Raw genomic sequence first — 27,285 nt, 5'->3', positions numbered from 1 at the left:
TCTGCTTACGTTATGCAAAGGGTCATTTAAGATGAAAAGCTGGATTAAACAGCTACGCAAAAAAAATCGTTGTATCATGAGCCAAATTTATTTAACGTATGGGATTGGAAGTAGTTTAGACCATCATATATATGCATATGAATACTAAGCGTACAGTTTTTATATGTATTGCTGTATATGGATTACATGTATTCCAAGTTACGAACAATGATTTCAATGATATGTGGCATTGTTCGTTCTCATTTAAGTCAAGTCTGACTGTTAAAATGTGCATACCGATGTTTACCCTGCTATAACGACCAATCATAAGTGCAATTCACAGTGATTGAGCAGCTGCAACGTGTAAGTGGAATCTTTTGAAAACTTGCGCTATTCAATTGGGCTTCTACGTTTAATCCATCTTCACATGTTACCATACGACCAAATGACCGTCATTGGAAAAAAAATATTATCCTTAAACAATCGTTATATAAGGTTGTTTAAACTAAAGACCCAATCCTTGTGTGTGTTTTTCCCGCAAAATTCAACAGCCTAAGGGTATACCATACGCGAAAAGCGGTCGGAAAATGGATGGGAGAAGCGATGGTAATGCAGACTGGGATAGCGAAGGAAGAATGGGTTGATGGAAGACAAAGAAGTACGCTCAGCGTGCCGTGGTTCGATGGTGTCCACCGGGAAGTCATAGGTTCGATCCCCACTGTGGGATAATTCTTTAGTATCCCATCAAAGACACCAAGCGCTGGTTCTTTTCAGGAAACGGACTCGAGAGCGTCAAGTAAGCCTTGTGATTTTGATGCAATCAAGCTGAACTAAATAGGTTTAAATTAATGGCGTAATAGGTTTACGCGCGATGAACGGGGAAAGTTTTATTGGAATATTCAGATTGTCAAAAAAAGGAGCCTTGTTTAGTGATCGAAACGGCTGTCCCGCTAATAAAGTGGCTGTTACAAAAAAATGTGACTCAGGTCACCTTGCTAACCAGTTAGATTTCCACCTGGCTCGTAATTGATTCAAGATTCGTATCTGGGTCCATACTCACAGACGCAGGTCCATACTCACGGACGCATTTAGAGAAAGGGAACAGGCGCACGTCACAAAAACTATTTATAATTATATATATATATATATATATATATATATATATATATATATATATATATATATATATATATATATATATATATATATAATAAAGTCGCTTTTAGCCGTTTATAAAAAATAAAACGCTTCGATTAAATTTGCCGTAGCTTTCGACCTCTCGAATCCGAAAGTATACCGATGCATATTTTTATCGTAAGGGACATTTAGTTGAAGGGAGTCGCCTGTCTGTCGCATCAAAAAAAATCTTATAGCTTATAAGAATGCACACTTCTGTCAATAAAATAATGTATGCTGATATTTGACCTCAATCAATAAAAATGTTGGTCCATTACACTTATCTATTAAAGTATCAACTTTAGGACCTAACCACCGATTTGTAAACACCAATTCCTTTTCAAAAACCATGTCACAGCTCATCGTACTAGTTTAAATGATAGAAATGCGTCAGTATCCATTAATGCTGTTTCTTACATACAGGAAATGAGCTAACTTATTGTTATTAGAGTAATTATTTCTATAAATATCAGTGCTCTAGTAACTTCTTCATACAGAACATATGCTATTGATTTTTATGTAATCTATGCCAGTCAATCGTATCTATTTTATAAATTATAACTATTTTAAGTTTAAACTGTGTACCCAGGGTGGAACCAAGACATTGGGTGGAGTAAGGAAATGTCGCGACAGGTTGTGTCTGTGATCGGGGAGGGGGTATCGTAAAAGGTTTGCTACTATGCAAAAAGGGTCGTTCTTTCCTTCATGCGTTTGTACGTCCAGGTTTTCCTTCGTACGGTCGTTCGTTCATTTATTTAAAGAAAGAGTGAGGCCATTCGGAAAACGGACACTAATGTTCACCTGCAAGAGGCTTTGTTTACTCCTTCAGCTTAGTTTCGGGATGTATGGACAGGGATAATTTAGAACAATTACATCAGGACATTTTGAGAAACCATTTTTGTATGGTAGAATCCTTATCAAATAAGGCATCTTTAATCAACATGTGTGAGTTTGACCTTTGTGTGTGACTTTGAAAATGACCCTATCAACCTGGATCTTATATTTGACACTCAACTAGATACTGGAGAACAATTGTGGACAGTTATTACAGAATCCCTTGATGCATTAGGAATGACTAAATAATGAATAATTCTTCAAATATGTTACCTTTGACCTCAATGTGTGACTTTGACCTTAGACCCTAGGATTATGGGTGTAAAATGTGAAGCGCCCCCAGATGATTGAGAACAACTATGGCAAGTTTCAGGGCTCTGGCTCATGTGTTAATGGAGATAAAGCTCTAAGCTTATGTTAAAAAGCATTTTTTTCAAGATACAAAGGACCATAACTCCATTAATAACAGATGGTGTACAATGCCATTTTGCGTGCATCATCCTCTTATCCACATATATACTCATACCAAGTTTCAATAAAATCCGCCAAAGCACTTGCAAGATATTGCTCCGGACACAAAAGTGAGCATTTTTTCAAGATACAAAGGGCCATAACTCCGTTATTAACAGATGGTGTACAATTCAATTTGGCGTGCATCACCCTCTTCTCCATATATATTCTCATACCAAGTTTCAATGAAATCCGCCAAAGCACTTCAAAGATATGGCTCCGGACACAAAAAAGTGCAGGACGAACGGAAAGACGGACGGACGGACAACGCCAAAACAATATCCCTCTGCCTTTGGCGGGGGAAACTTATGAGGGCAACACATTAGAGTTTGTTCGTGTATGCTAATCAAGCCCACCCAATTTCCTCTTAAATGTGCTTTTATGCATTGGATAAGGATAAGCGATACCGCAAATTCTGTCATTCAAATTTCATGTGTGCTTCAAATCCTCCCCCGGTTTTGGCATGTATTGAAGTTTTTCATTGATAAATGTAAATATTGGAATAAAATACTTTTGTAAATTTACCAAACCTGAAAGGGCCCCTTTAATAAATGTAGATGGTTTAATTACGGCTTAGTGGAATCAGCTGAACAGTTATCGATTATTAATGCTTTTTCATAGTTCTTCATTTTTTTTTTAAATTTATTTATTTATTTCATAGTCAGCATGCATCTTTTTTACCCTCATAATTTAATCCATCACTTTAAATATCCTTCTAATGCAAGGGACATTATACTTCTTACATCTTGTGATTTAACTTAGTACTAGTTACTTCCCCTTATCTTATCATTTAAACCCACTTAACTATTTAATTTGTACTAACTGTGATAATATTATGTCTTAAATCCGTCATTGTATTGCTATGTCTTGTAATGCATGTCTTTGTTTTGTGATTACCATGTGCTTTCATCTTACAGCTGCTTTTATTTTGTTATGTCTCTGATACCATGTACTCTTGTTTGTAGGGAAAAAGCTATTAGCTGATGTTTGTGTTTATCATGTCCGACGTGAAATAAATTTTCTTGTATCTTGTAATGCATATTCGCATACTTCTTTCCAGCACAAGGTCTAGTTGCGCTTTTGAACGCCACATGAGTGCACCAAAATTACCGGAGTCACAAAGCAATCTAAGCAGCTACGAATCAGCTGGTTGCATAAACATGCGCTGTTGATCATAAATAAACATGACCGACATTGACCCAGTTTTGCCGCTTATTTTAGAATTATTACATCATCTTTTTTCTTGTTGTCATTTAATATAATATCACGAAGCTTTGTTTTAAGTTTATTTTTTCATCGTGTTATTAACATTACTCGTTATGATAATAATAAATTGTTTTTAAATTAAATGCACTATTAGCATATTGTTTTCTTGTAATTCTCCCAACACACATTCTGGATCACGGGCGTGGATAAATATTTTGAGCGATATTATTGGTTGGAATGGAAGCAATATCTGACGTCACCATTCATGTGACAGTTGTTCCCGCAATTTCGCCCCAGAACCAAAACAAACTCCATGTTGGATTTATCAATCATGTAAACATTGAGAATCACCTTTTCTTTTGGTGAATACAAAAGAGAAAATAGTGGATTCACGGAAGGAAACTAAACAGGAAGGCCTTATAGAACGATTGTTGCGGGACCTAGACAGGTAAAGTGATACGTTATTGCTGTTTTTGAGTGTTTTTGTTCGACCTCTGATTACCAGCTGACATAAGCCGTTTGGACAGTTGTTGCGCAATCGACTGAAAGAAAAAAATCGCTTATTGAAAGTGTCATTGGTAAGATGATGGGGGTTACGAACCGGTAACAGCTTTTGCAAAGCTTCAACTTTTCTACCACCTCTTATTGTGTACTGTAACGATTTTGATGAACGTTGACAAAAATAAGCGATTATTTTCCATTACTGAGCACAGTGGAAACAATGGAACTGAAACCACATAAAGAAAAACGGATAAGTAATAGTTTATCATGAACATATTTTTTTCAGGAAACTTAAATTCACTTATTCCGATTTATTTGTTCACTTTATGATCATTTTTGGATTAACAATTGAAATTAAAAGAAATAGGAAAATGTTCTGATTCATTATATTTGGAACCTGGCCAATGTTAAACATGAACAAAGAATAACATATGCCCCAGTGATAGGTCATAGTTCAGTAAGTATAGATGTCATCACTTTATTATGAAACAAAATGAAGCTCTTTTTTAAGCTGGTTTTGTCAGTTATTTTATGTTTAAAATACCGAATTTATAAGCATAAAACAAACTAACATCTTTTTGAAATTAACATATTTTTGCAAATGTTCAATGAGAAATAAAATAGTTTGCTGAAAAAACATTGATAAGTGTTACACTATTAAACTACTTGATCAAGCTACTTAACCAGTGGTAGAAAATATCTACAGACTGATCAGGCTTTCTACCCTTATCGTTCAATGAAGCACCTGTCATCTTTTGTGATACTTAACAGAGGTTTTATTTTGACCATAACATAGGTTTTATTTTGACAATTACATAGGTTTTATTTTTACCATAGGTTTAAAAACGATTTTTATTGTGAAATTATTTTTTACATCTGTGCATTTGAAGGTAATTCATTGTGATTAAACTATTGTTTCGCCAGTAACTATGTCATGAAAAATAGAAATTGTGTTATTTGATTTGATTTTTAAATGTATTTGAGTTAAATGGTAATGTTTAGTTTAGTATAGTTCTGACTATGAATGCCTTTGCTGGTTAATTTATGTTGCCACATTTTAAGTTTTTGTAATTTTAGGCACTATCAGTAATGTTCATATAGAAAGTTCACTTGCTAACTTCCTTTAACTTTGTAACTAATTCCAAACTAATTAAAAATTGCTTGTTTATTTACTTGTTTAACCTTCTTTAGAATTGGAATGAATTTACAGTAGAAGTGAAGGAAAAAATGCTGTATACTTTAATTCTGAAAATGGTTTATAAACCTTGCATTTAGTTTTTAGTTTCTCATTTCCAGGTATCTATTTTTAGCCCTTAACAACAAGGTTATAATCTAAACCACTGCACTATATTTAGGACAATCTCATGGCTATGTTTATGTTTCACGCCTGTTGATCACGATTGTACACTGTGGAAGTTCTACTTATAACATGATAAAGGGAATTGATAAATGAATGGATGATGTTCTCTCTTTCTCAAATACATGTTGGCATAATTTACATACCACTGCATGGATAAATAAATGTTTATTTTATGATGTATTATTGTTTAATGCAAATAAATGTAGGTTTTCACTAGATTTGTCTAGTAATGGTTAAAATCAAGTTGTTTGGAATGACTAGATTTAATTTCATTATCAATATTTAAGTAACAAAACTTGTTATTTTGATATGAATGCAATTTATGAGCAGTAATGTTATTACAAAACTGATTTGAGAACTTCATATTTGAACCTTACAAGTTGTGATTTAATGTGTTAAAAGATCACACAAGAAAGTTATTGAAAGTAATTGTTTGATTATGAAAATGTTCTTTTATCTTTATGTAGGATTTTAATTGTGCTCAGTTACCAGTTCATATATTTGCACTTAATATTATTTAATATTCCAGCAAGTATTTTATTACTGTCAATACCTGGATAGGCAGCAGACATTATAATTTGTAAATATATTTAATTATACCCCCATTACCATTGGTAATTATACCCCCATTACCATTGGTAATGGGGGCTATATAGGAGTCACTTTGTTGGTCTGTCGGTTGGTTGGTCTGTCGGTTTGTCCTGAAATTTCATCCGATCTTCACCAAACTTGGTCAGAAGTTGTAACTAGATGATGTCTATGTCACATTTGAATATGGGTCATGCCTGGTCAAAAACTAGGTCACGGGGTCACTTAGTGTGAGTGTCCGGACCATAACTATGTCATTTATCGTTAGATTTTAAAATGACTTGGAACATTTGTTCACCATCATTGGAGGGTGTGTCGCGCGAAAGAATTACATCGATATCTCCAAGGTCAAGGTCACATTTGAGTTCAAAGGTCAAATGCTTGTCCGGTACATAACTTTGTCGATTATTGTGAGACTTTAAAATCATTTGATACATTTGTTCACCATTTTTGGACGGTGTGTTGCGCGACAGAATTACGATGATATCTCCAAGGTCAAGGTCATACTTTGAGTTCAAAGGTCAAAAATGGCCAAAAATGAGCTTGTCTGGGCCATTATTATGTCATTCATTGTGAGATTTTAAAATCATTTGGCACATTTGTTCACCATCATTGGACGGTGTGTCGCGCGAAAGAATTACGTCAATGTCTCCAGGGTCAAGGTAACAGTTTGAGTTCAGAAGTCAAAAATGGCCATAAATGAGCTTGTACAGACCATAACAATGTCCTTCAATGTGAGATTTTTAAATCATCGGACATATTTGTTCACCATCATTTGACGTTGTGTCGTGGGAAAGAATTACATCGATATCTCCAAGGTCAAGGTCACACTTTGAGTTCAAAGGTCAAAAATGGCCATAAATGAGCTTGTCCAGGCAATAACAATGTTGTTCATTGTGTAATTGTAAAATCACTTGGCAAATGTGTTCACCATCATTGGAAGGTGTGTCCCGCGAAAGAATAACGTCAATATCTCCAAGGTCAAGGTCACACTTTGAGTTCAAAGGCCAAAAATGGCCATTAATGAGCTTGTCCGGGCCATAACTATGTCGTTTCATTGTGAGATTTTAAAATAATTTGGCACATCTGTTAACCATTATTGGACGGTCTGTCATGCGACGAAAGAATTACGTTGATATCTGTAACGTCAAGGTCACACTGTGAGTTCAAAGGTCATAAACGGCCAAAAATGATCTTGTCCATGCCATAACTATGTCATTCATTGTAAGATTTTAAAATTACTCGGTACATTTGTATACAATCATTGGACGATGTGTCATGCGAAAGAATTGCGTCGATATCTCCAAGGTCAAGGTCACACTTTGAGTTCAAAAGTCAAAAATGGCCATAAAAATGAGCTTGTCCGGGCCATGACCATGTCCTTCAATGTGAGATTTCAAAATCATCGGACACATTTTTTCACCATCATTTGACGGTGTTTTGTGGGAAAGAATTACATCGATATCTCCAAGGTCAAGGTCACACTTTGAGTTCAAAGGTCAAAAATGGCCATAAATGAGCTTGTCCGGGCCATAACTATGTCATTCATTGTGAGATTTTAAAATGACTCTGTACATTAATTTTGTTCACAGTCATTGGAGCGCGTGTCATGCGAAAGAATTCAAGAGTTCAAAGGTCAAAATGGCCATAAATGATAATGGCATAATAATTCTTAAAAATCGCCATAAATAAGATTCTCTTTGCAATATTCTGTGTCAATGCTGTGGGGGTATGCGTCACGTGTGTGACAAAGCTCTAGTTCACAATTTCCATTTGTATTTAATTTTTGCTTAACCTTAATACAGGGATTGAAGGTATTATCATTGTAAATTATGCTGATTGTAAATTATGCTGATCGCATATCATGCTTATTATAAATATTCAAGCTTTTCATGTGAATCTTTGCTTAATTTAATGAACATGATTAAGAATAAATAAGACATGTTTTATTATGAAATTTGTAAGTTATAAACATTATCACTTAAATTGTCCCTGCAAGTAGATTTTTTTTCTAAATGAAATAAATGAAAAGGGTCATTGACTGCTCATGAATTATGTAGAGTAAAACTGACTGCATTCTTGTATTGCACAGCTGATAACTAGATTATTCACCTTTTGACCAGTGATTGACTTTGTTATCATCTGTTTTTGAACTACTTCAATACAAATGAAATTTTTGAATATGACTAGATAATGTTCAACGGGCATGACCATTAAGGCAATAAGAACACAAGTTATAGAATTGTGTCAGTTAATAAAAAGCGAAAATTGTATAGCAATCATTAAACTTAGTATGGAAGATATATGCACATATTTATGAAGGATACATAAGTTATACACAAGGTAAATATTGTAAGTCATTCATTTATTTAAGTTAAAATTTACTCAAATGATAAGATTAATAAAAAATGTTGTTTTTTTCAGAGGAAACAGTTTAACTACAAGTGCGCGCATCAGTTCAGATACTTCTGTCACAGCTGTTCTGAATGTTGCGACCACTAGCTCTGAACGAGTGGCAACCTTAACGCAGGAAACTGATTGGTCGAAGAGCTTCATTCATACCCAAGCAGGAAGGCCAGATATTCACCCTTCATCATCACCATTGCGTATTGAACAGCCTATCGAGGTAGCGTCTCCACACGGGTACCTTCCTCTACAGCGGCAGTGTGGGATAGCACCTGCACAGGTTAGTCTGTATGTGTTGGATAGCACCTGCACAGGTCAGTGTGTATGTGTGGGATAGCACCTGCACAGGTCAGTCTGTATGTGTGGGAAAGCACCTGCACAGGTCAGTGTATGTGTGGATAGCCCCTGCACAGGTCAGTGTGTATGTGTGGGATAGCACCTTCACAGGTCAGTCTGTATGTGTGGGATAGCACCTGCACAGGACAGTGTGTACGTGGATAGCACCTGCACAGGTCAGTCTGTATGCGTGGGATAGCACCTGCACATGTCAGTGTGTATGTGTGGAATAGCACCTGCACAGGTCAGTCTGTATGTGTGGTATAGCACCTGCACAGGTCAGTGTGTATGTGTGGGATAGCACCTGCTAAGGTCAGTGTGTATGTGTGGATTGCACCTGCACAGGTCAGTGTGTATGTGTGGGATAGTACCTGCACAGGTCAGTCTGTATATGTGGGATAGCACCTGCACAGGTCAGTGTGTAGGTGTGGGATAGCACCTGCACATGTCAGTGTGTATGTGTGGGATAGCACCTGCACTGGTCAGTCTGTATGTATGGGGTAGCACCTGCACTAGTCAGTCTGTATGTGTGGGATAGTACCTGTGCAGGCCAGTCTGTATGTGTGGGATAGCACCTGCACAGTTCAGTCTGTATGTGTGGGATATCACCTGCACAGGTCAGTCTGTATGTGTGGGATAGCACCTGCACAGGTCAGTCTGTATGTGTGAGATAGCACCTGCACAGGTCAGTCTGTATGTGGATAGCACCTGCACTAGTCAGCCTGTATATGTGGGATAGTACCTGCACAGGTCAGTCTGTATGTATGGGGTAGCACCTGCACAGGTCAGTCTGTATGTGTGGGATAGTACCTGTGCAGGTCAGTCTGTATGTGTGGGATAGCACCTGCACAGTTCAGTCTGTATGTGTGGGATATCACCTGCACAGGTCAGTCTGTATGTGTGGGATAGCACCTGCACAGGTCAGTCTGTATGTGTGAGATAGCACCTGCACAGGTCAGTCTGTATGTGGATAGCACCTGCACTAGTCAGCCTGTATATGTGGGATAGCACCTGCACAGATCAGTCTGTATGTATGGGAAAGCACCTGTACAGGTCAGTCTGTATATTTGGGATAGTACCTGCACATTTCAGTGTGTATGTGTGGGATAGCACCTGCACAGGTCAGTCTGTATGTGTGTGATAGCACCTGCACAGGTCAGTCTGTATGTGGATAGCACCTGCACTAGTCAGCCTGTATATGTGGGATAGTGCCTGCACAGGTCAGTCTGTATGTGTGGGATAGCACCTGCACAGGTCAGTCTGTGTGTGTGGGATAGCACCTGCACAGGTCAGTCTGTATGTGTGGGATAGTACCTGCACTAGTCAGCCTGTATGTGTGGGATAGCACCTGCACTAGTCAGCCTGTATGTGTGGGATAGCACCTGCAAAGGTCAGTCTGTATGTGTGGGATAGCACCTGCACTAGTCAGCCTGTATGTGTGGGATAGCACCTGCACAAGTCAGTCTGTATATGTGGGATAGCACCTGCACTAGTCAGCCTGTATGTGTGGGATAGCACCTGCACAGGTCAGTCTGTATGCATGGGGTAGCACCTGCACATGTCAGTGTGTATGTGTGGGATAGTACCTGCACTAGTCAGCCTGTATGTGTGGGAAAGCACCTGCACAGGTCAGTCTGTATGCATGGGGTAGCGCCTGCACATGTAAGTGTGTATGTGTGGGATAGCACCTGCACAGGTCAGCCTGTATGTGTGGAATAGCACATGCACTGGTCAGTCTGTATGCATAGGGTAGCACCTGCACTGGTCAGTCTGTATGTATGGGATATCACCTGCACATGTCAGTCTGTATGTGTGGGATAGCACCTGCACAGGTCAGTCTGTATGTGTGGGATAGCACCTGCACTAGTCAGCATGTATGTATGGGATAGTACCTGCACTGGTCAGTGTGTATGTGTGGGATAGCACTTGCACAGGTTAGTCTGTATGTGTGGGAAAGCACCTGCACAGGTCAGTCTTTATGTGTGTGATAGCACCTGCACAGGTCAGTCTGTATGTGTGTGATAGCACCTGCACAGGTCAGTCTGTATGTGTGGGATAGCACCTGCACAGGTCAGTCTGTATGTGTGGGATAGCACCTGCACAGGTCAGTGTGTATGTGTGGGATAGCACCTGCACAGGTCAGTGTGTATGTGTGGGTTAGCACCTGCACATGTCAGTGTGTATGTGTGGGATAGCACCTGCACAGGTCAGTGTGTATGTGTGGGATAGCACCTGCACAGGTCAGTTTCTTTGTTTTATTGTAATAAAGCTTGTTATTTTTTAATGGCTTCTGTTTGTTTGATCTTTTTATGATAATAATATATAGTTTGGGTCTATGTGAAAAAGGTTATCATCCTTTCTGGTTTTACATGAACCTGCTGTGTGATTGAACGAATCTTCAGTGACTTTGTAACTGTTTGCAATCTGGGTTGCTGAATTCAAACCACAGAAAAGGAAAGGTTCATAAAAATAATGAGAAGCTTTGAAAATAATTAAATCTACATGTATATCAATACCATAAGACTGTATATCTTCTGGATTCAATCGATACGAAAATCTCACTTTATTACAGAAATGCTATTTTGATGTTAATAAAATGATGGGTAAACATTAATATCACTATCATTGATTTATACAGTAGGAAGCTGCAATGTAAAAACTCTTGCAGGGACCTGAGGGCCTAGACACAGTAGTCCCTACAGCTACTCTGAGACCCATCACATCGGTTCCCCAGATCAGCAGCAGTCAGCTTGCACAGCTCCTGTTGCTACGACAACTTCCCGGTCTTGGGAAGCAGCTTATTACAAGACAGCAAGAGGTGGGTTTTGTTAGAGCCTTGATTTTCTGGTATTCCATGTTCCTTGGTTGTGGTCACTGGATGTCTGATATAAATTAACCTCTCCTTTTCTTAAATTGCATGATATAAATTAAAATCTACATTTTTGAATTGCATGACACAGAAAATTATTATTGTTTACCTATTTGTTAGATATCATGAAGACGTACATAAGCATTAGCAGTTAGACCAAGCAGGCCACAGAAAGACAATACAACTTGCCCGTCTTTTTGGATCTTATAACATTAGCATGCCCCGTTCCTAAATTACAAGGATGTCCACTGTAAGCAGCAACTTTTTTTTAAAGTACCTGTAGTCGATAATCCTAAGGCTTTTGATACAATCAAGTTAATAAAGGTTAAGATTAAGCTTAGCTAGTTTTACATGGAAAAGATGTCATGTTTATTGTCCTCTGATTTTGTCCTCTGATTTTCAGACATCTTCAAGAAGTACCAGTGGTTCTCAGCCCATTCCTCAGCAGTTGATGGTCATCCCCCAGCAGCTGAGGCAGGACAACATCAGACGACAGCTGCTTCTGCTGCAGACGTACAGCAGACTGCGGCAGCAGACGGCCCTTTCCATCCACGGGCCAGGGACCGCCACTCACAGCCCCTCTCCACTCACAGGGCAGGAGTTGTCTGCCCCTAGCCCGGGTCCAACTGGGGAACTCACACACCCAGGCCACAGGGTCGTACATACGCAGGATTCTCTACCAGGGGTAGGCACTTCTTCTAATGCAATATTTTTATGCCCCCAGTAGGTTGGCATCTAGCAGTTGAACTGTCCGTCAGTCAGTATGTCAGTATGTGTGTATGTCAGTATGTCAGTATGTGTGTATGTCAGTCTGTCATTCCGTCCGAAAAAAAAAATTAACATTGGCCATAACTTTTTCAATATTGAAGATAGCAACTTGATATTTGGCATGCATGTGTATCTCATGAAGCTGCACATTTTGAGTGGTGGAAGTTCAAGGTCAAGGTCATCCTTCAAGGTCAAAGGTAAAAAATTTTTTTTTTAAATTGTGAAAGCGGTGTTCTCATGAAGCTGCACATTTTGAATGGTGGAAGTTCAAGGTCAAGGTCATCCTTCAAGGTCAAAGGTAAAAAAAATAAAATCAAAGTGGCGGTCTTATGAAGCTGCACATTTTGAGTGGTGGAAGTTCAAGGTCAAGGTCATCCTTCAAGGTCAAGGTCATCCTTCAAGGTCAAAGGTATTTTTTTTTATTCAAAGCGGCGTTATCATGAAGCTGCACATTTTGAGTGGTGGAAGTTCAAGGTCAAGGTCATCCTTCAAGGTCAAGGTCATCCTTCAAGGTCAAAGGTATAAAAAAAATTATTTGAAAGCGGCGTTCTCATAAAGCTGCACATTTTGAGTGGTGGAAGTTCAACGTCAAGGTCATCCTTCAATGTCAAACAGTGATTTTTTGTGCTTTAATTTGTTACAGCCTGTGCCTTTTGAATTGGGAAAATTAGCGCGATAAACCGTGAAATTGGGAAAAATAGCGCGATAAACCATGAAATTGGGAAAAATTAAACATTATAAATAGGATTATAAGTAACAGAAGTGATATTGTGTTTAAGTGCATGTTCAGGGAGTTTTCTAGAAAAGGAGTCTGGTCAAATTGGTTTGTTTTTTTAATCAATAAAAGTGGCAAGTTTGGGAATGATTTATGGACAAAAATGACTAAATTCAAGTTATATATTTTGTAAGATGTTTAAAAAATAAAGTTGAGACCTAGATTTAAGAAATCATAATTAAGATATATGAGACTTCTTTCTAAAAAAAAAAAAAAAAAAAAATGTTTTTTTTTGTTTTTTTTTTTAAGTTGGGCTTTTTTGGGGAAATTTTGGTCAGAATTTTGGGAAAAAACTTGTATTTTTGCAATTGGGAAGCAGCCGAAATTCGGCTGTAAATTTGAGCAAAAAAAATCACTGTCAAAGGTAAAAATAAATTAATTTTTTTTTCAAAGCGACGCAATAGGGGGCATTGTGTTTCTGACAAACACATCTCTTGTTTATTCTGTTTAAATATTGCCAGTGTTGTTTGCAGTACAACTAATTTAGGGTAGCACTTGTTCATACTGAATTGAAGGACTATGTTATGTAGATTTGTTTCTTGAAGCGAGATTATAAGATTTTGTCAAATATTTATGCATTTATTTAAAATTTAAAAAAAAATTATTATACATATATTTCAATATAAATTAAAATAAAAGTTAGAACATGTTTTAAAAAGCAAAATAAGCCAGATATTAAATTCTGAAATTGTAAATGTCTGTACAGTCGAATTTGCCAGCATGTATATCATGCATGTACGATGTGAATCTAAATTTAGTTTTAGTGCAGATTCGTTCATACAACACAAAGACACAATTTTGTTTTACGGAGGTTTTTATTTCCTGCAACGATATCGATTCATACGAATCACAAACACTAACTCTGATTCTTATAAAAAGATGAATGCTTCAGTTTAATGTAGGAAAATATGTACGAAATATCTTCGTCACAATCGGTTCGGGGCGCTAATTTGTCTTTGCTGCTTTTTATGAAATTGTCTTCAATGTATAATTTTTCTTGCCTATTTTGTGTTATTGTAACATATTTTTATCAATTTATTACAATCTAACACATATAAAAATCGCATAATCTTGCTTTAAGTAATACAAGGTTTTTGTTTCTCTTTTTAAAATTGCGTCAAAATAAGTTTGTTAATAAGTTATTCAAACTTGTTTCTTCTGTTGATACAGTATCGTGAAGCTGTGAATATGGAAAGAGTCAGGCATATGTCAGATGTTCATCCTTTAATAAACACTTGTGCAGACCTGTCACTATCATCTGACCTGATGGATGCCAGTATTTATGCCTCTAGCCCTAATTCCCTGTACATGTATGATCAAGAAAAAATGGATATGCAATGCACTATGGGAATAAACTCCACATGCTGTACGACGCTGGACACATCGTCCCTTAGTGATGATTTTGATCTGAACTCCCAGTACGAGATGTCCCATGACATCAGCAGTTTTCAGGTAGACCCCGTCACAGTTTCCAACAGTCAAGTTCCCAGATATAATGTGTCCTCAACCAGCCTAGCAAGTGCTGGCTCATGGAGTGTTATTGGCAAAACAGATGATCTTACGCATGAGGACGTCTATGTCTCCACGACTGACGAACGAAAAACACCGACACTCGCAGAACTGAACTTTGAACTGTTAGATGACATTGATTCCTACATCAACAACCAAGGAGGAAGTGTTCTGAAAGTTGAAGCTGAGGAAACAAACCAGTTGAAAAGTCCTGGGCTAACCTCTCCCGGACTGTCATTGCTGTTGTCCCAGCCTCCTCTAAATCAACCACAGTTTTCCCAGAAATCTGTTGTGATCAAGACAGAACCAGTCGATTCTGGTTCTAGTGTTGAGAGAACAGTAACTTTTCCGAGATCTTTCTCTTCCATGAAACCAGTGAAAATGGAAATGATTCAACCCAGTGCTAAACCACTTGGCACTATTAAAGAATTGGACATTTCAGACAATACTATGCTTCAGCAACTCCTCAATAAGCCACTACAATCAAGGACTCAGCGCCGGAGAACGGTCTCAGAAACACAGGCATCGGAAAAGAAAGGTGGATTAAATGTTCGTAAGCGCACCTTTGGCACTATGGGTCCGGAAGGCATGGATGAGAAATGGGAGGAGATCAAACAGTTCTTGGAAATGGAGTCGAGAATGGCAACAGAATCATTCAACTTTACTCCAACTCCGCCTGTGAAAAGAGAGAGAACAAGATATGGTAATTACACTGTACTTATTGTTACAAACTTCATCAAATCCATTGTTGCCAGTGACATCTCAGGCAAACTTTAGATTGATTTCCATCCATTCTATTGAGGTTACCTGTATTTATCTGATACCCTATTAAACGTTTCAACAGTTAATTGTATTACTTTTTTTATAGTCAAAAACATTTATTTTGGTCCAGAACTCCAGAAAGTTCTTAGATTCTTTAAAATAAAATACCCTTCATGTTCTCTGAAAGTTTTATCATTTTATTTGTGCAACATGAAATTGTATTCTTATAATATGATTTGGAAAAATCTTGGCATGCTTTATGATGTGTACAACTTTGTTACACAATTTAATGGACAATAAATTCAATAATTGTTGTTTGCCGGTAGAGAAAAGTGTACAAAACCAATTTAAATTACTAAAACTGTATCTGGTCTTTCCATATTCATTATTTATCTTATTACATGCTTATTCTCTGCATGTTTGTGTGTCTGTGTTGCAGACTCTACGAGTTCAGTGATGACCTTGACCTCTAATGATGATGATGACAGCGACACTGACAAGGATTATGACGATGACTCAGATTCAGGTTCGTTTGTCATATTTATATTAAAAGTACACAGGTCAGGTGAACTTCCATATATTTTTTTATATGAAAAAAAGTTGTTAAAAAATTGAGTATGGGTAAAGTCTATTTAGAAAAAAACACAAAAAGAAATATTTATTTTTGTTAATTAATTTTATGTTTTGTTTTATTGTGTTTTTCACAGTGGCTCGAAACAGTAAAATGGTTTCCTGATGATAACTCAAGAATAATTAGGCCTAGAATCATGAAACTTCATAGGTACATTGATCATGACTGGCAGATGACCCCTATTGATTTTCACGTCACTAGGTCAAAGGTCAAGGTCACAGTGACAAAAAACGTATTCACACAATGGCTGCCACTACAACTGACAGCCCATATGGGAGGCATGCATGTTTTACAAACAGCCCTTGTTTTTACATGTGAGCGTGTTTCCAGATTTTGAAGGGGGCCATGATCTTGACCCTTCCAACCCTGGAGAGAGTCTGATAGGGGCCAAGGACAAGCAGTACTTCTGGCAGTACAATGTTCAGTCCAAGGGGCCAAAGGGGACCAGGGTCCACTTTGATATGGAGGAGGACCCACATGTGCTTAATGATTTCGAAGACCCTGTTTTTGACCCTTCAAATAGCAGTAGTTTAACAGGCATTGGGGTGTCTGTAAAACATGGAGGAAAGGCACGGAAAGGGGACGGTAACGACATTGTTCCCAGTCCAAAGAAACTGTGCCAGATCGGTCTTCAGCTGAGGAAGATAAACCGCCAGATCAATGACTTTGTTCCAGTGAGCGAACTACCCTCCAGTGCAAGGAGTAAAACAAGGAAAGAGAAAAACAAGCTTGCTTCAAGGTTTGAGACTCATTTGAAGCACATAATTATGGGAATGATATTGTGTTTGTATGAGACTTCATGTATTAAAAGTATAGCTTAGTAGTTACTTGGCAACTGTTCTTAAACTCTGATTGCAAGTTCATGGAAGTGTTGTTGTTAACATTTATTTACTCGGTTATAACACTTTCCAGAACAACAGGTTAAATTTATGCCATATTTTTATGTGAGCTTAATCCTGTTATGTGTATGTTCTCTGCAGCTTTATATTTCATGCTTTGATATTTCTTTTCATAATGTGAAAAGAAATATCAAAGCATGAAATATAAAGCTTAAACAAATTATGTTAACTTATTCAGATGTATGAAAAAAATGATTATTTACTTAGTTGAGAGATAAAATATGTATAAACCTTGTTATTGCAGAGCATGTCGTTTGAAAAAGAAAGCGCAACATGAGGCAAACAAGGTGAAGCTCCATGGGCTGGAAATGGAACATCGCAAGTTGCTGACTGTCATTCGGGCCATGAAGCAGAAGATGATTGATCGATTGAGCTGGAACAGGAATGAAGCACAGGCAAACAAACTGTCCATGACCAGCCTGCTTGATTCACTTATCCAGCAACATCTTGGTAAATTGTAGAGTTATATAGAAGATTTTCTCGCATTTTTGTTTTTTAGGTAAAGAAATGGTCTTTTGGTCTCAAAGATTAATAAACATAATCAAAAGTGTTTTATTCTTCAAATTCAAGTCTGATAAAAATTATCTTAATTAGTTTTACATTTAGCTATGCTTAAAACTTTAAAAGCCAGGTTAATAAACTAAAACCAAATTAATGCATGAAACATTACAAAATAATAGGCTTTCTTCAAGCACAACATGTTAGACAGTAATTGTAATATTTATGTACCCAACTAGATTCAGTGTATGTTTATGTAACCAACTAGATTCAGTGTATGTTTATATATGAGCCTCGCTCTGGGAAAACAGGGCTTAATGCATGAGCACAGTGTCATCCCAGATAAGCCTATGAAGGCCTCACAGGCTAACGAGGGACAACACTATCTTCCAGACCTGGATTTTCATTACAAAGGACTTCCTTTAACAAAGAAATCTATATAAGCGGTAAGTATCGTCCCTGATAAGCCTGTGAAGACTGCACATGCTTATCTGGGATGATACTCTACGCACATGCATATTGTCTGGTTTACTGAAAAACACGACTCATTTATTAAAACTGGAGTTATTTATGAGTATCCCCCAACTTGTGATGGTGTTCTATTTTGTTTCAGATGTGATGATAGCTGGCAACACAACAGAGTATGTCAACAAGATCATCCACAAAGTGGAGGCAGGGGACCAGACAGGCGGCTTACATATTCAGGCTACCAGATCCTACCCAAAGGAACTGCACAACTAGACACACGTTTCCTGATGAGAACCGATCAGGACACAAACAACCAAGGCACTTGAAACAGAATAACATAAACCACATTTTGACTAAACAGATGTTTGTCAGAACATCAGCTTCTAGTGTTGTCATACCAGCTGGCATCAACATGTTGAGACCCCTGGATCTAAAACGTGAACCACCGTTCCAATATATGTTTTCCCAAGTTCACTGACACATCTTCTATTGCTTAAATGTACATCTTTTTTTTAAATAGTTGTTTGTTCTTGTCTTGACATTAACATCTCTTGTATGGCTATATTACACATATGGACAAGTAAATTGATTTAAAATGCTTTTATATTAAAATTCATGACAAAACATAAAAGATAAACATTTCTCTTTCACAAAAGTCAAAACACATTTTACATGCTATATAAATAAAAAGATATGTTAACCTTTTTGCAAAGTGTATTTCATGTGTGGCATTTGTGAAGTTATTAATACTGTTACTTTTCCTAATGTGAGTAGGTCAGTTAAATATATGTCAAAAAAACTGTCAAATAACTGTTGACATGAAGTGTTGACAGTCAGTGAATATCATAAATCATTGAAGTATCATGTATATAAATAGTGTGGGCCATTTAATCACGCAATAGGTGCACATTTGACCTAGTTTACCATCCACATGCAATGTAAATCAGTTTGAACAGCTACCGGTAGTGTCTAGTGATATGATTCAGAGATAGGCTCTATCTGTAAAATAATTCTTGATAGGTAACTAAGCAGCATTTAATGGTAAAACAAAAAATATGCTGTTTTTGCAAGCAAATGATGTATTTGATTACCTGCAGTTTAAGTTTCTGTTCTTTACAGGAAAGCAAAATTTTTATATAAAAAAGCAAATATAAATGCTGTTTATATAAAACATTGACTAATTTGTTCACTATTCACTTTTGCAATTTTATGGATCAAGTGTGCAGCAGGTTTTCATAACACAAAAAATGAGTTAAAATTTATTAGTTTAATTTATTCGTTGAACACCTAAGAACAATGGCAATGTCAATATTTTGACCATGGCTGCACATATTTATTGACTAGATCAGATCTACCAGGTTGTGTTTGCAATAATTGTACGTAAATTGTATATAGAAAATGAGAATGTAAATGTTGCATTTCTTTCAAAACATGATCTCATTTGTATTACATCGTATGTACATATTATGAAGGATTTTCTTGTTAAATGTCAGATTGTGAGAAAGTTATACAAAACTAATGACTAATGTATAATTAAAATGTACACAAAACTGTAATAAGAAACACATAGGGGACTTTGTGATTGACCAACGTGACAACTTACTGTATATATTCCATTGGCACTACATTATATACCGTGGGAGAACTGGCACACTTAATTTCATTTTCATAAATATTTACCAGCTTACTAATAATCAATGAAAGTATCCTGCACATATCAAAGTCTGAAAGTCAGAATAGTGACCATAATTTTATAAACGATAACTGGAAATATCACAAAAGAGAAGGATAAGGGTATATTTGACTGAGCAGGCACAGACTGCATGCAAAGTTCACTTCATTTGTTGTATTTTCTTGCTCACCAATTGGATAGGGAACCAATTTAAAGTCTCCTAATCAGTAATGAATTTGTAATGAGGTATCCTCATTTATTCATACTGTTGCGAGTCTAATTTGCCAGTGTTGATGAAGAAGTATAGTGAATTTTATTTTACGTCTAATATCGGAGATTATTTTCTGCTTTATCATCTTATCATTTGAATTTATTTGAAATAATTGTAAGAAATTTTTTCTTCTGAGAAAATGGACCTGATGTGTTTGGATATCAGTGAAATTGTGTGAAGATCAATCAGTTTTACACTGACATTTAAGATTTGTTCTTGTTGCTGGCTTATATTGTTGTTATTAGACTGTGTTGATCTGTGTCAAAATAGTGGAAGGTTTATTTTGTTTCTTGAAAGTCTTTTTAAAAAAATTATTTGACAAAATGATGATATTTTTGATTGCATTATTACAGTAAGTGTTGTTTTTGTTACTGTATGATATGTTTATACAAGTTATTGTAGATGTTGGTCTTAAACAAGTTGCTATTTATTGTTTTTATCAGTTTTGAATGTTGTATTTTTGTGTTATAATTTTTTATTATTGGAAGACATCTACTTTAACAAGACACCTTCAGAAAAAATCAGGTAACAATAGTGTGAACATTGAACATAACATGACTCTCAACTTTGGCCAGGCTGACACAGACTGAATGTTTTTATAAAGTGACATTTTCATAGTTTCCTGAACAAGTAATTGGTTTTTAAAACAAAACATTGATTCAAGATTCATTGATTTTTAACTCGGCGTTTTCGGAGAAAACCCGAGGTATTGTCATAGCCAGCTCGCCGTCCGTGTCGTGCTAAAACCTTAACATTTTATTAAGGTTTTGAACATTGGCTCTAAAATCAGATTGCTTTCACCTACAACTTTGAAACTTAATATGTAGATGCACCTTGATGAGTTCTACATGCCACACCCATTTTTGGGTCACTAGATCAAAGGTTAAGGTCACTGTGACCTTTAACAAACAAAAAACAAAACAAAAATGACAAGCTTTCATTTATTCAAAACTGCACCTGTAGCCGAGCGTGGCACCCGTTATGTGGTGCTCTTGTTTACTAAATATTTTTTTCTTAGCCTGACTTTACTAACTGTTATCGAGGCTTTAAGTATTGCTTATTGGAATTACATAAAGTGAGGTATAAAAATGAGTGATGGGCCATTTTACATAATTGTTCCAAATGATGTTCTGTTTCTTGTTCTGATTTCATTATGTCATAAAATATTATTATGTGCTTTCTACCCATGTTCTAGTTTTTGATGCTATAACAATTGATAGCTTTGTCATTGTTGTTGTGATGTGATTAAATATTTGATTTTATTCTTTTCTCTGGGTAAAACGACAAGACCAGCCATATAATGACAATAATTCACTGTTTTAAACAATGAGAAATAATGATATAAAAATATCAATTTAGTTCACAGTTTAACTTTCAAATGACATTGTTTTTCGAAGTCAAACAGTTAGTTTTCCATCAAAATTCATTAGCTGAACTCATTTAAGATGCAAATACTTAAAAAAACATTAAATAAAATGACAATGTGTTGTTTTTTGTGGTAGATTATTGATTTTGGATTAACTATGATTATATAAAATACATTTAAAATTAAATCAATAATCCACCAAAATCTACAAGTTTCCGTTATTTATTTGCAATAATGCGAACATAAATCTCTGCAATTAACATGCCTCATATATTTTGTTGGAAAAAAAGACATAATTCCATGACCAATCTGTAAGAAGTCTGCAACAATCATTATGTTATTTCTCTGAAATATTTTTGTCACTTTAAGCATACAATGAGTCAATACTTGATAGCCAATACTTCATGGGAATGTGTTTATGACTTGGTATTAATGTAAATAATAGAATTATGTTAAAGTACAATTGTCTAAAACAGATATATTGGAAAAATTAACATGCAAGATTAAAAATATTTCTTCTGTTGTTTTATTTAAATGTTTTTTTTTAAGTCAATCTTTAATGTTAATCTTAAATTTTGTTGTTAAAATGATAATGCTAGTGCAATAATTGAATTATATTTGTTTGTATTGATTATGTATTATTTGGAAAAAGTAACAGGTCAATTTTACCTTCCAACAAACATCGGCCACAGGTTCTTCCCAGAAAAAAGACCCTGCAGTGTCACAATATGTCTTAAAGTTATGTTGTAATCATGTTTAAATCAAAAAGTGAAAATTAAATAACTTAAGGTATCTCAAAGCAAGTTTATGGCAGGCAAGGTTTTTCTGAAGGTTTTTCTGAAAGTATTTGTTAAGCACTTAATTGGATATACAGCTGTGTTCAATAGAAGTTTTTGCTAAACTGTTATGATTTTTTTTTTGTTGTTGATATGCATGCAGAAGTTATAATTAAACAAATGTCACTTTGTTGATATCAAATTTATTAAAGGACTGCTTATAAGTCAATTATAATTGGTTGCTAGCTGATTTCTGTGTTTGATTATTTCTCTATCGCAAATTTTAATTTGCGTTTGATTTTTGGTAGTTTTAGAAATATTTGCCATAGTTTAGAATATTTGCCATTAACATGTGCACAAATGGTTCAAAATGGCTTGTTATCATATGTAAATAAGTTGTCCTGTGGTGAAGTTGGATCTTATGACATTGATCCAGTTCATGTAATCTTCATATACAGGAAATTATTGTTAATTCTTAGACTTACCGGTATCTTCATAAACAATATTTTAAAATGGTACAAATCATTATATTTGTTTGTGTTTTTCTTCGGAGATTTAAATGAACAATACTTGTATTCTTATCAAATATGAATCTCACTTTTGTTGTTTCTTTAAGTTATTTAGCATCTTCTTAATGATGTGAGATAAATAAAAGTACTTTGTATCTTTAAGAGTGCTATTAATTTCAGATTTAGAGGCAATTATGTGCTAATATCATGTCTGTTATGGCTTTTGTTTATGGCTTAAATAAGTGGAAATAATTTTAGTACAGTTCAAATGTAACTTAATTTAGGCAACTTATTTTGAAAACTGTTTAATACAAGTATATAAGTAACAATATTGTACAGGGCTTGTCTTAAATGTTACATTTAGTATTGCACATGTGATAGAAATGACCTGATGTTTCATGAGAGTATGTACACATATTTGGTATTGTGGCAGAGAGGAATTGTCTTGCTTTTTTGTCTGCAACTTGTTTATTGTTCAGTTTTGATTTTCAAAGATAAACAGGATAATGTTGTGTTCCCTTTATGTCCAACTATTTTGAAACAGTATTGTGCTGTAGACAGAGAAGGTACTTATTGGATCAATGCCCTTAAGACTTTGGTTTGCACATACATTGAAAATACATATATATTACCTTTTTATTTTAAACTGATCTTTATTTTGCTCTCAGTAAGTCACTTGTAAATATTCTCACAACTAAATCTAAGAAGTTGCCAGTTTATCAGTGCATGAATGACATGTCACATGGGCTAATATTCCAATCATAATGCAGCATTACAATAAATCCTACGACCCATAGTAAACTACTTTTTGATTGTGTAACAGTGGCAGGCATGGAGCAAGATGCAGTTCGGTATAACGGGTATCTTGTACAAGACTTCCAGTCAAGTACATTGTTAATGTGATTGTTCATGCAGGATGGTATTTTTAAACCGATGACTTTACAGTACCTTGTCAGTGTATTCATGATTTTCCAGTGTACATAATGAAACAAAAAATATCGTCTACTCAGTTATATATAGTACTAAAATAAGTAGTGGTAATACACGACCATAAGCATTTTTATCATTGATTTTTATGAATGCTATTTCCAGGTTTCAGAGATATGCTGTAAATATTGCTCTGAAATACATTGTCAATTTCATCAATACATTTCATTATTTCAATGGCTATTTTAATTGATCTTATTTTGGCCTTACTTAAAAAAATGCTATTTGAGATATAAACAATTCTTGATAAAAAGAATAATAATCATATTGTGGTCTTTCAGAGAGACCATTTGTAAAGAAAGAATGTTATATTTTGTCATTTTAAATATGTTTCTGTAAATGTAGAAATGTACAGATGTAAATTCAAAGGTTCGTAGTTCTTGTCTTTCATTTGACCATGCTAAATAGAGATTTTGTGTTGTAATTTGTCGGCAAATGTGACCTGCAGTACATTCATCTAACTTTCAATATATGACCTGTGTGGGTACGGAAATCAGTCTTATGGTACATGTAGTCAGAGTAGATTCAACCCAACAATTGTGTGGTCTTGTCAGGAGCTACGCTGTCCCCAATAAGTTGCAAGTTTCATGGTCTCATTTGAGCCATAAGGCATTGTCATTTTCGCATGTCAATGGACATTTATGCTATGATGTAAATACACTAAAGTTGTCTGTCTAAGGCTGTACATTTTAAGTTTTAAAATGTGATATCTTTTCTGTTAAGTATAAGTATAATAAGGATATGTTTTTGATATTTTTATCTCATCTGTATAGTCTTGAAATGCTAAATATTTAAATATTTTATTTCTTATGTTTTGTGTTGTATATTTAAAATTCTTTAAACATGTTTCTGAAATATTTTGAGTGCAATTACAGATGTTAGTGGCTCATGGAAAACATTGTCAAATATTGGATTTTACAAATTTTAAAGTTATTTAGGAAAATGAATCTTATTTATGTATGTTATGTTCGAAAGGCAAGGTATAAATTTCGTGAACAATGTGATGTTAAGACAAGTAAACTGTTCTAAAGTTTGATTACATTTCTGCCATGCATAATGATCCTTTCTCCTGGAAAACATAGCTTAATGCATTTGCAGTCTGGCACAGGCTAAATCATGGATGGTACTTTCCGCTTTAACTGGATTTTCACTCAGTAGATATTTCAGACAAATACCAGGAAAGTGTCATCCCTGATTAGCCTGTGTGAACTGCACATCGTAAACTGGGACTACACTTTATGCACATGCATTTAGTCTGGTTTCCTATACACTTTATGCACATGCAATTTAGTCTGGTTTCCTTTACACTTTATGCACATGCATTTAGTCTGGTTTCCTTTACACTTTATGCACATGCATTTAGTGTGGTTTCCTATGCACTTTATGCACATGTATTTAGTCTGGTTTCCTAGACCTAGGCTCATATTATTAAGTCTGGTACATTCATTTATATGTTATGATATTGAAACTGAGCTTTGTTACCCTTCAACAATTTACAAGTTATTTTGAAATACATGATCAATATTCTAGTATTTTAGTTTTATGTTATTAAGCATGTCAGAATAATTAAAATGATATTTGATTTTAGTACACTATTGCTGCATTGTGATATAAATTTTACAATGTTTAATATATTTGGATATTCCTTATAATTGTTAATATTTGTATGAGCGATATTTGTAATAAGAAGAAATACATCATTCATATGAAATGTGTTAAGTGGTTTTGTGTAGACCATGTTAATAGTAAAACGGCTTGTAGACCTTATCCCATGGGTAAAAATTTTCAGTACTAATACTAATTTAAGTGTTTTGTAAACAAAATGTCCTTTATAAATTATAGTGAAAACCGTGAGTCACTAAATATGCCTCATCTTTCACTTCACCAATAAACCAATACATATTGTATTGTATAATTGCAATACTTTTCTTAATCCTCCACTGCAGCTGCTGACAGGCGAGAATGGGACTGTAGTAAGGGACTTAGTCTGTCCGTCAGTCAGACTGTCTGTCTGTCCGTTTGTAACATTTATGTGTCTGATACGTGCCTCCTATACCTTCGACGGATTTTACATTTGACGGATTCATGATGCTTGCCTAAGGTATGAAGGTTATTGACTCAATGTTATGGAAGCACGCGTAAGCAATGACAGCTCAAGGTCAATGTCATACAAGGTCAAAATTATAAGCCTTTATTTTCGTATACACTCCATATCTCCTATACTATTTGGCAGAAAAATGGCAAATAATTGTAGGTCATTGGCCACGATGTGCGTAAGACATGAGTAGGCACGAAGGCTCAAAATCACGATCAAGGTCACTATGAAGGTTAATTGTTTCAAAACACCATTTTTATATGAGCTCCTTACCTCTTATCACTTTGAATGATGTTCATGTGACTTGTAAAATATTTTTAGTTGATTGGCGGCGATGTGAAGAAGTCATGAGCAAGTCTCGCGACTAAATTTCAAGGATCCACTTGATAGGCAACATTAGGGAGCTTTAGTATAATTATCTGTCATATAATTTGAACTATTTTTCTGATGTTTGATAATGTGTTACGGTCATTGAAATCTTGTTTTTGTGCGGGGAATATAACTCGGGTACAGCACTCTGGACCCAACCGGCTATTTATTGCATAAGGTAGCTCGGGTACAGTCTAAAATCGACCTGGTACGATTAAGTATATTACCGTACCGTGGGTACAAGAATCAATTTTGGATGCTTGTATAGTAAAGCATATATTTTTTGTTTAAAAGTGGAACGTATTAGTTGGGGAACGGAAAGGTTTTCTTATGACTAGTTGGTAGTGGTACACTCCCAAAATAGATGTTCATAGTCTCCTCCACTAGTTGAACAAAAGAGCCCTATGGGTAATTCCAACATTGCAAAATGTGCTTTAAAAGTAAATAGTTTGTACCTATAATTCTGCTGAATAATTCTACACTGGAGTGGAACCATTGGAAATGTGACTCGTTATGGAATTGTAAAAGGCAAACGAAAAAAACATTTTCCATTCGGCCTCACTGATTGGTGTATTTAGATTATAACTCCGTTTCTGTTTGATTGCTATTTTATTTTCAGTTTTTTAACACATGCATTCGTTTCGACCTCGGTTCTGAACTTAAGATTATCTTAAAACCTAGAGGAATAAGGGCCTTTCTAATTTTGAATTTGTATTATGGTCCAATTGTATATTGTGCATATTGAAATTATTAAATACAGCCTTTTAACACATTGATACGTGAGAAAATACATTTCAAGTTCGTATGTATGTAATTCATCTTCTGATTAAAATTCCCATCATTATCAACGAGGGCCCCAATGTAATTGTATGGTATTGTACTAGGAATTAAAGAGTATGCTTTTATTTCCATTACGTATCTCATAATTTCAGAAAAAGTGGATAATGAAACATATATTTTGCAATTCATTCATATAAGATTCTGTAAGTTATTGTGCTAGAAAGTTAAGTGTATTAATATGTATTGTATCTTGTTCAATACCCAATCTAGTATACTATTTCAATTAATACGTTAAACTTGTTTACACCAACCAAACTCACGTGTGCCGGGAGCTATCAAATTACCTCGCTAACCGGACAGCCAGTAAACATTTTTTACAGATGGT

General features: G+C 35.5%; 1 protein-coding gene across 1 annotated transcript; it reads left to right on the top strand.

Moving 5' to 3' along the window:
- Nucleotides 1–582: 582 nt before the first annotated feature.
- Nucleotides 583–22,488, top strand: LOC127841947 (protein CREBRF homolog). The gene is made up of 11 exons (XM_052371160.1): nt 583–685; nt 754–775; nt 8,579–8,840; nt 11,092–11,136; nt 11,565–11,714; nt 12,169–12,450; nt 14,479–15,520; nt 16,019–16,105; nt 16,541–16,949; nt 17,354–17,559; nt 18,221–22,488. The coding sequence occupies exons 1-11, from the start codon at nt 583–585 to the stop codon at nt 18,346–18,348; spliced, it is 2,736 nt and encodes a 911-aa protein (XP_052227120.1). The 3' UTR covers nt 18,349–22,488.
- Nucleotides 22,489–27,285: the final 4,797 nt, after the last annotated feature.

This window comes from Dreissena polymorpha, chromosome 1, assembly GCF_020536995.1.
Source record: "Dreissena polymorpha isolate Duluth1 chromosome 1, UMN_Dpol_1.0, whole genome shotgun sequence".
Classification (NCBI taxonomy): domain Eukaryota; kingdom Metazoa; phylum Mollusca; class Bivalvia; order Myida; family Dreissenidae; genus Dreissena; species Dreissena polymorpha.
The sequence above is the reverse complement of the archived record's forward strand: the minus strand, read 5'-3'. Positions and strand labels throughout refer to the sequence as shown.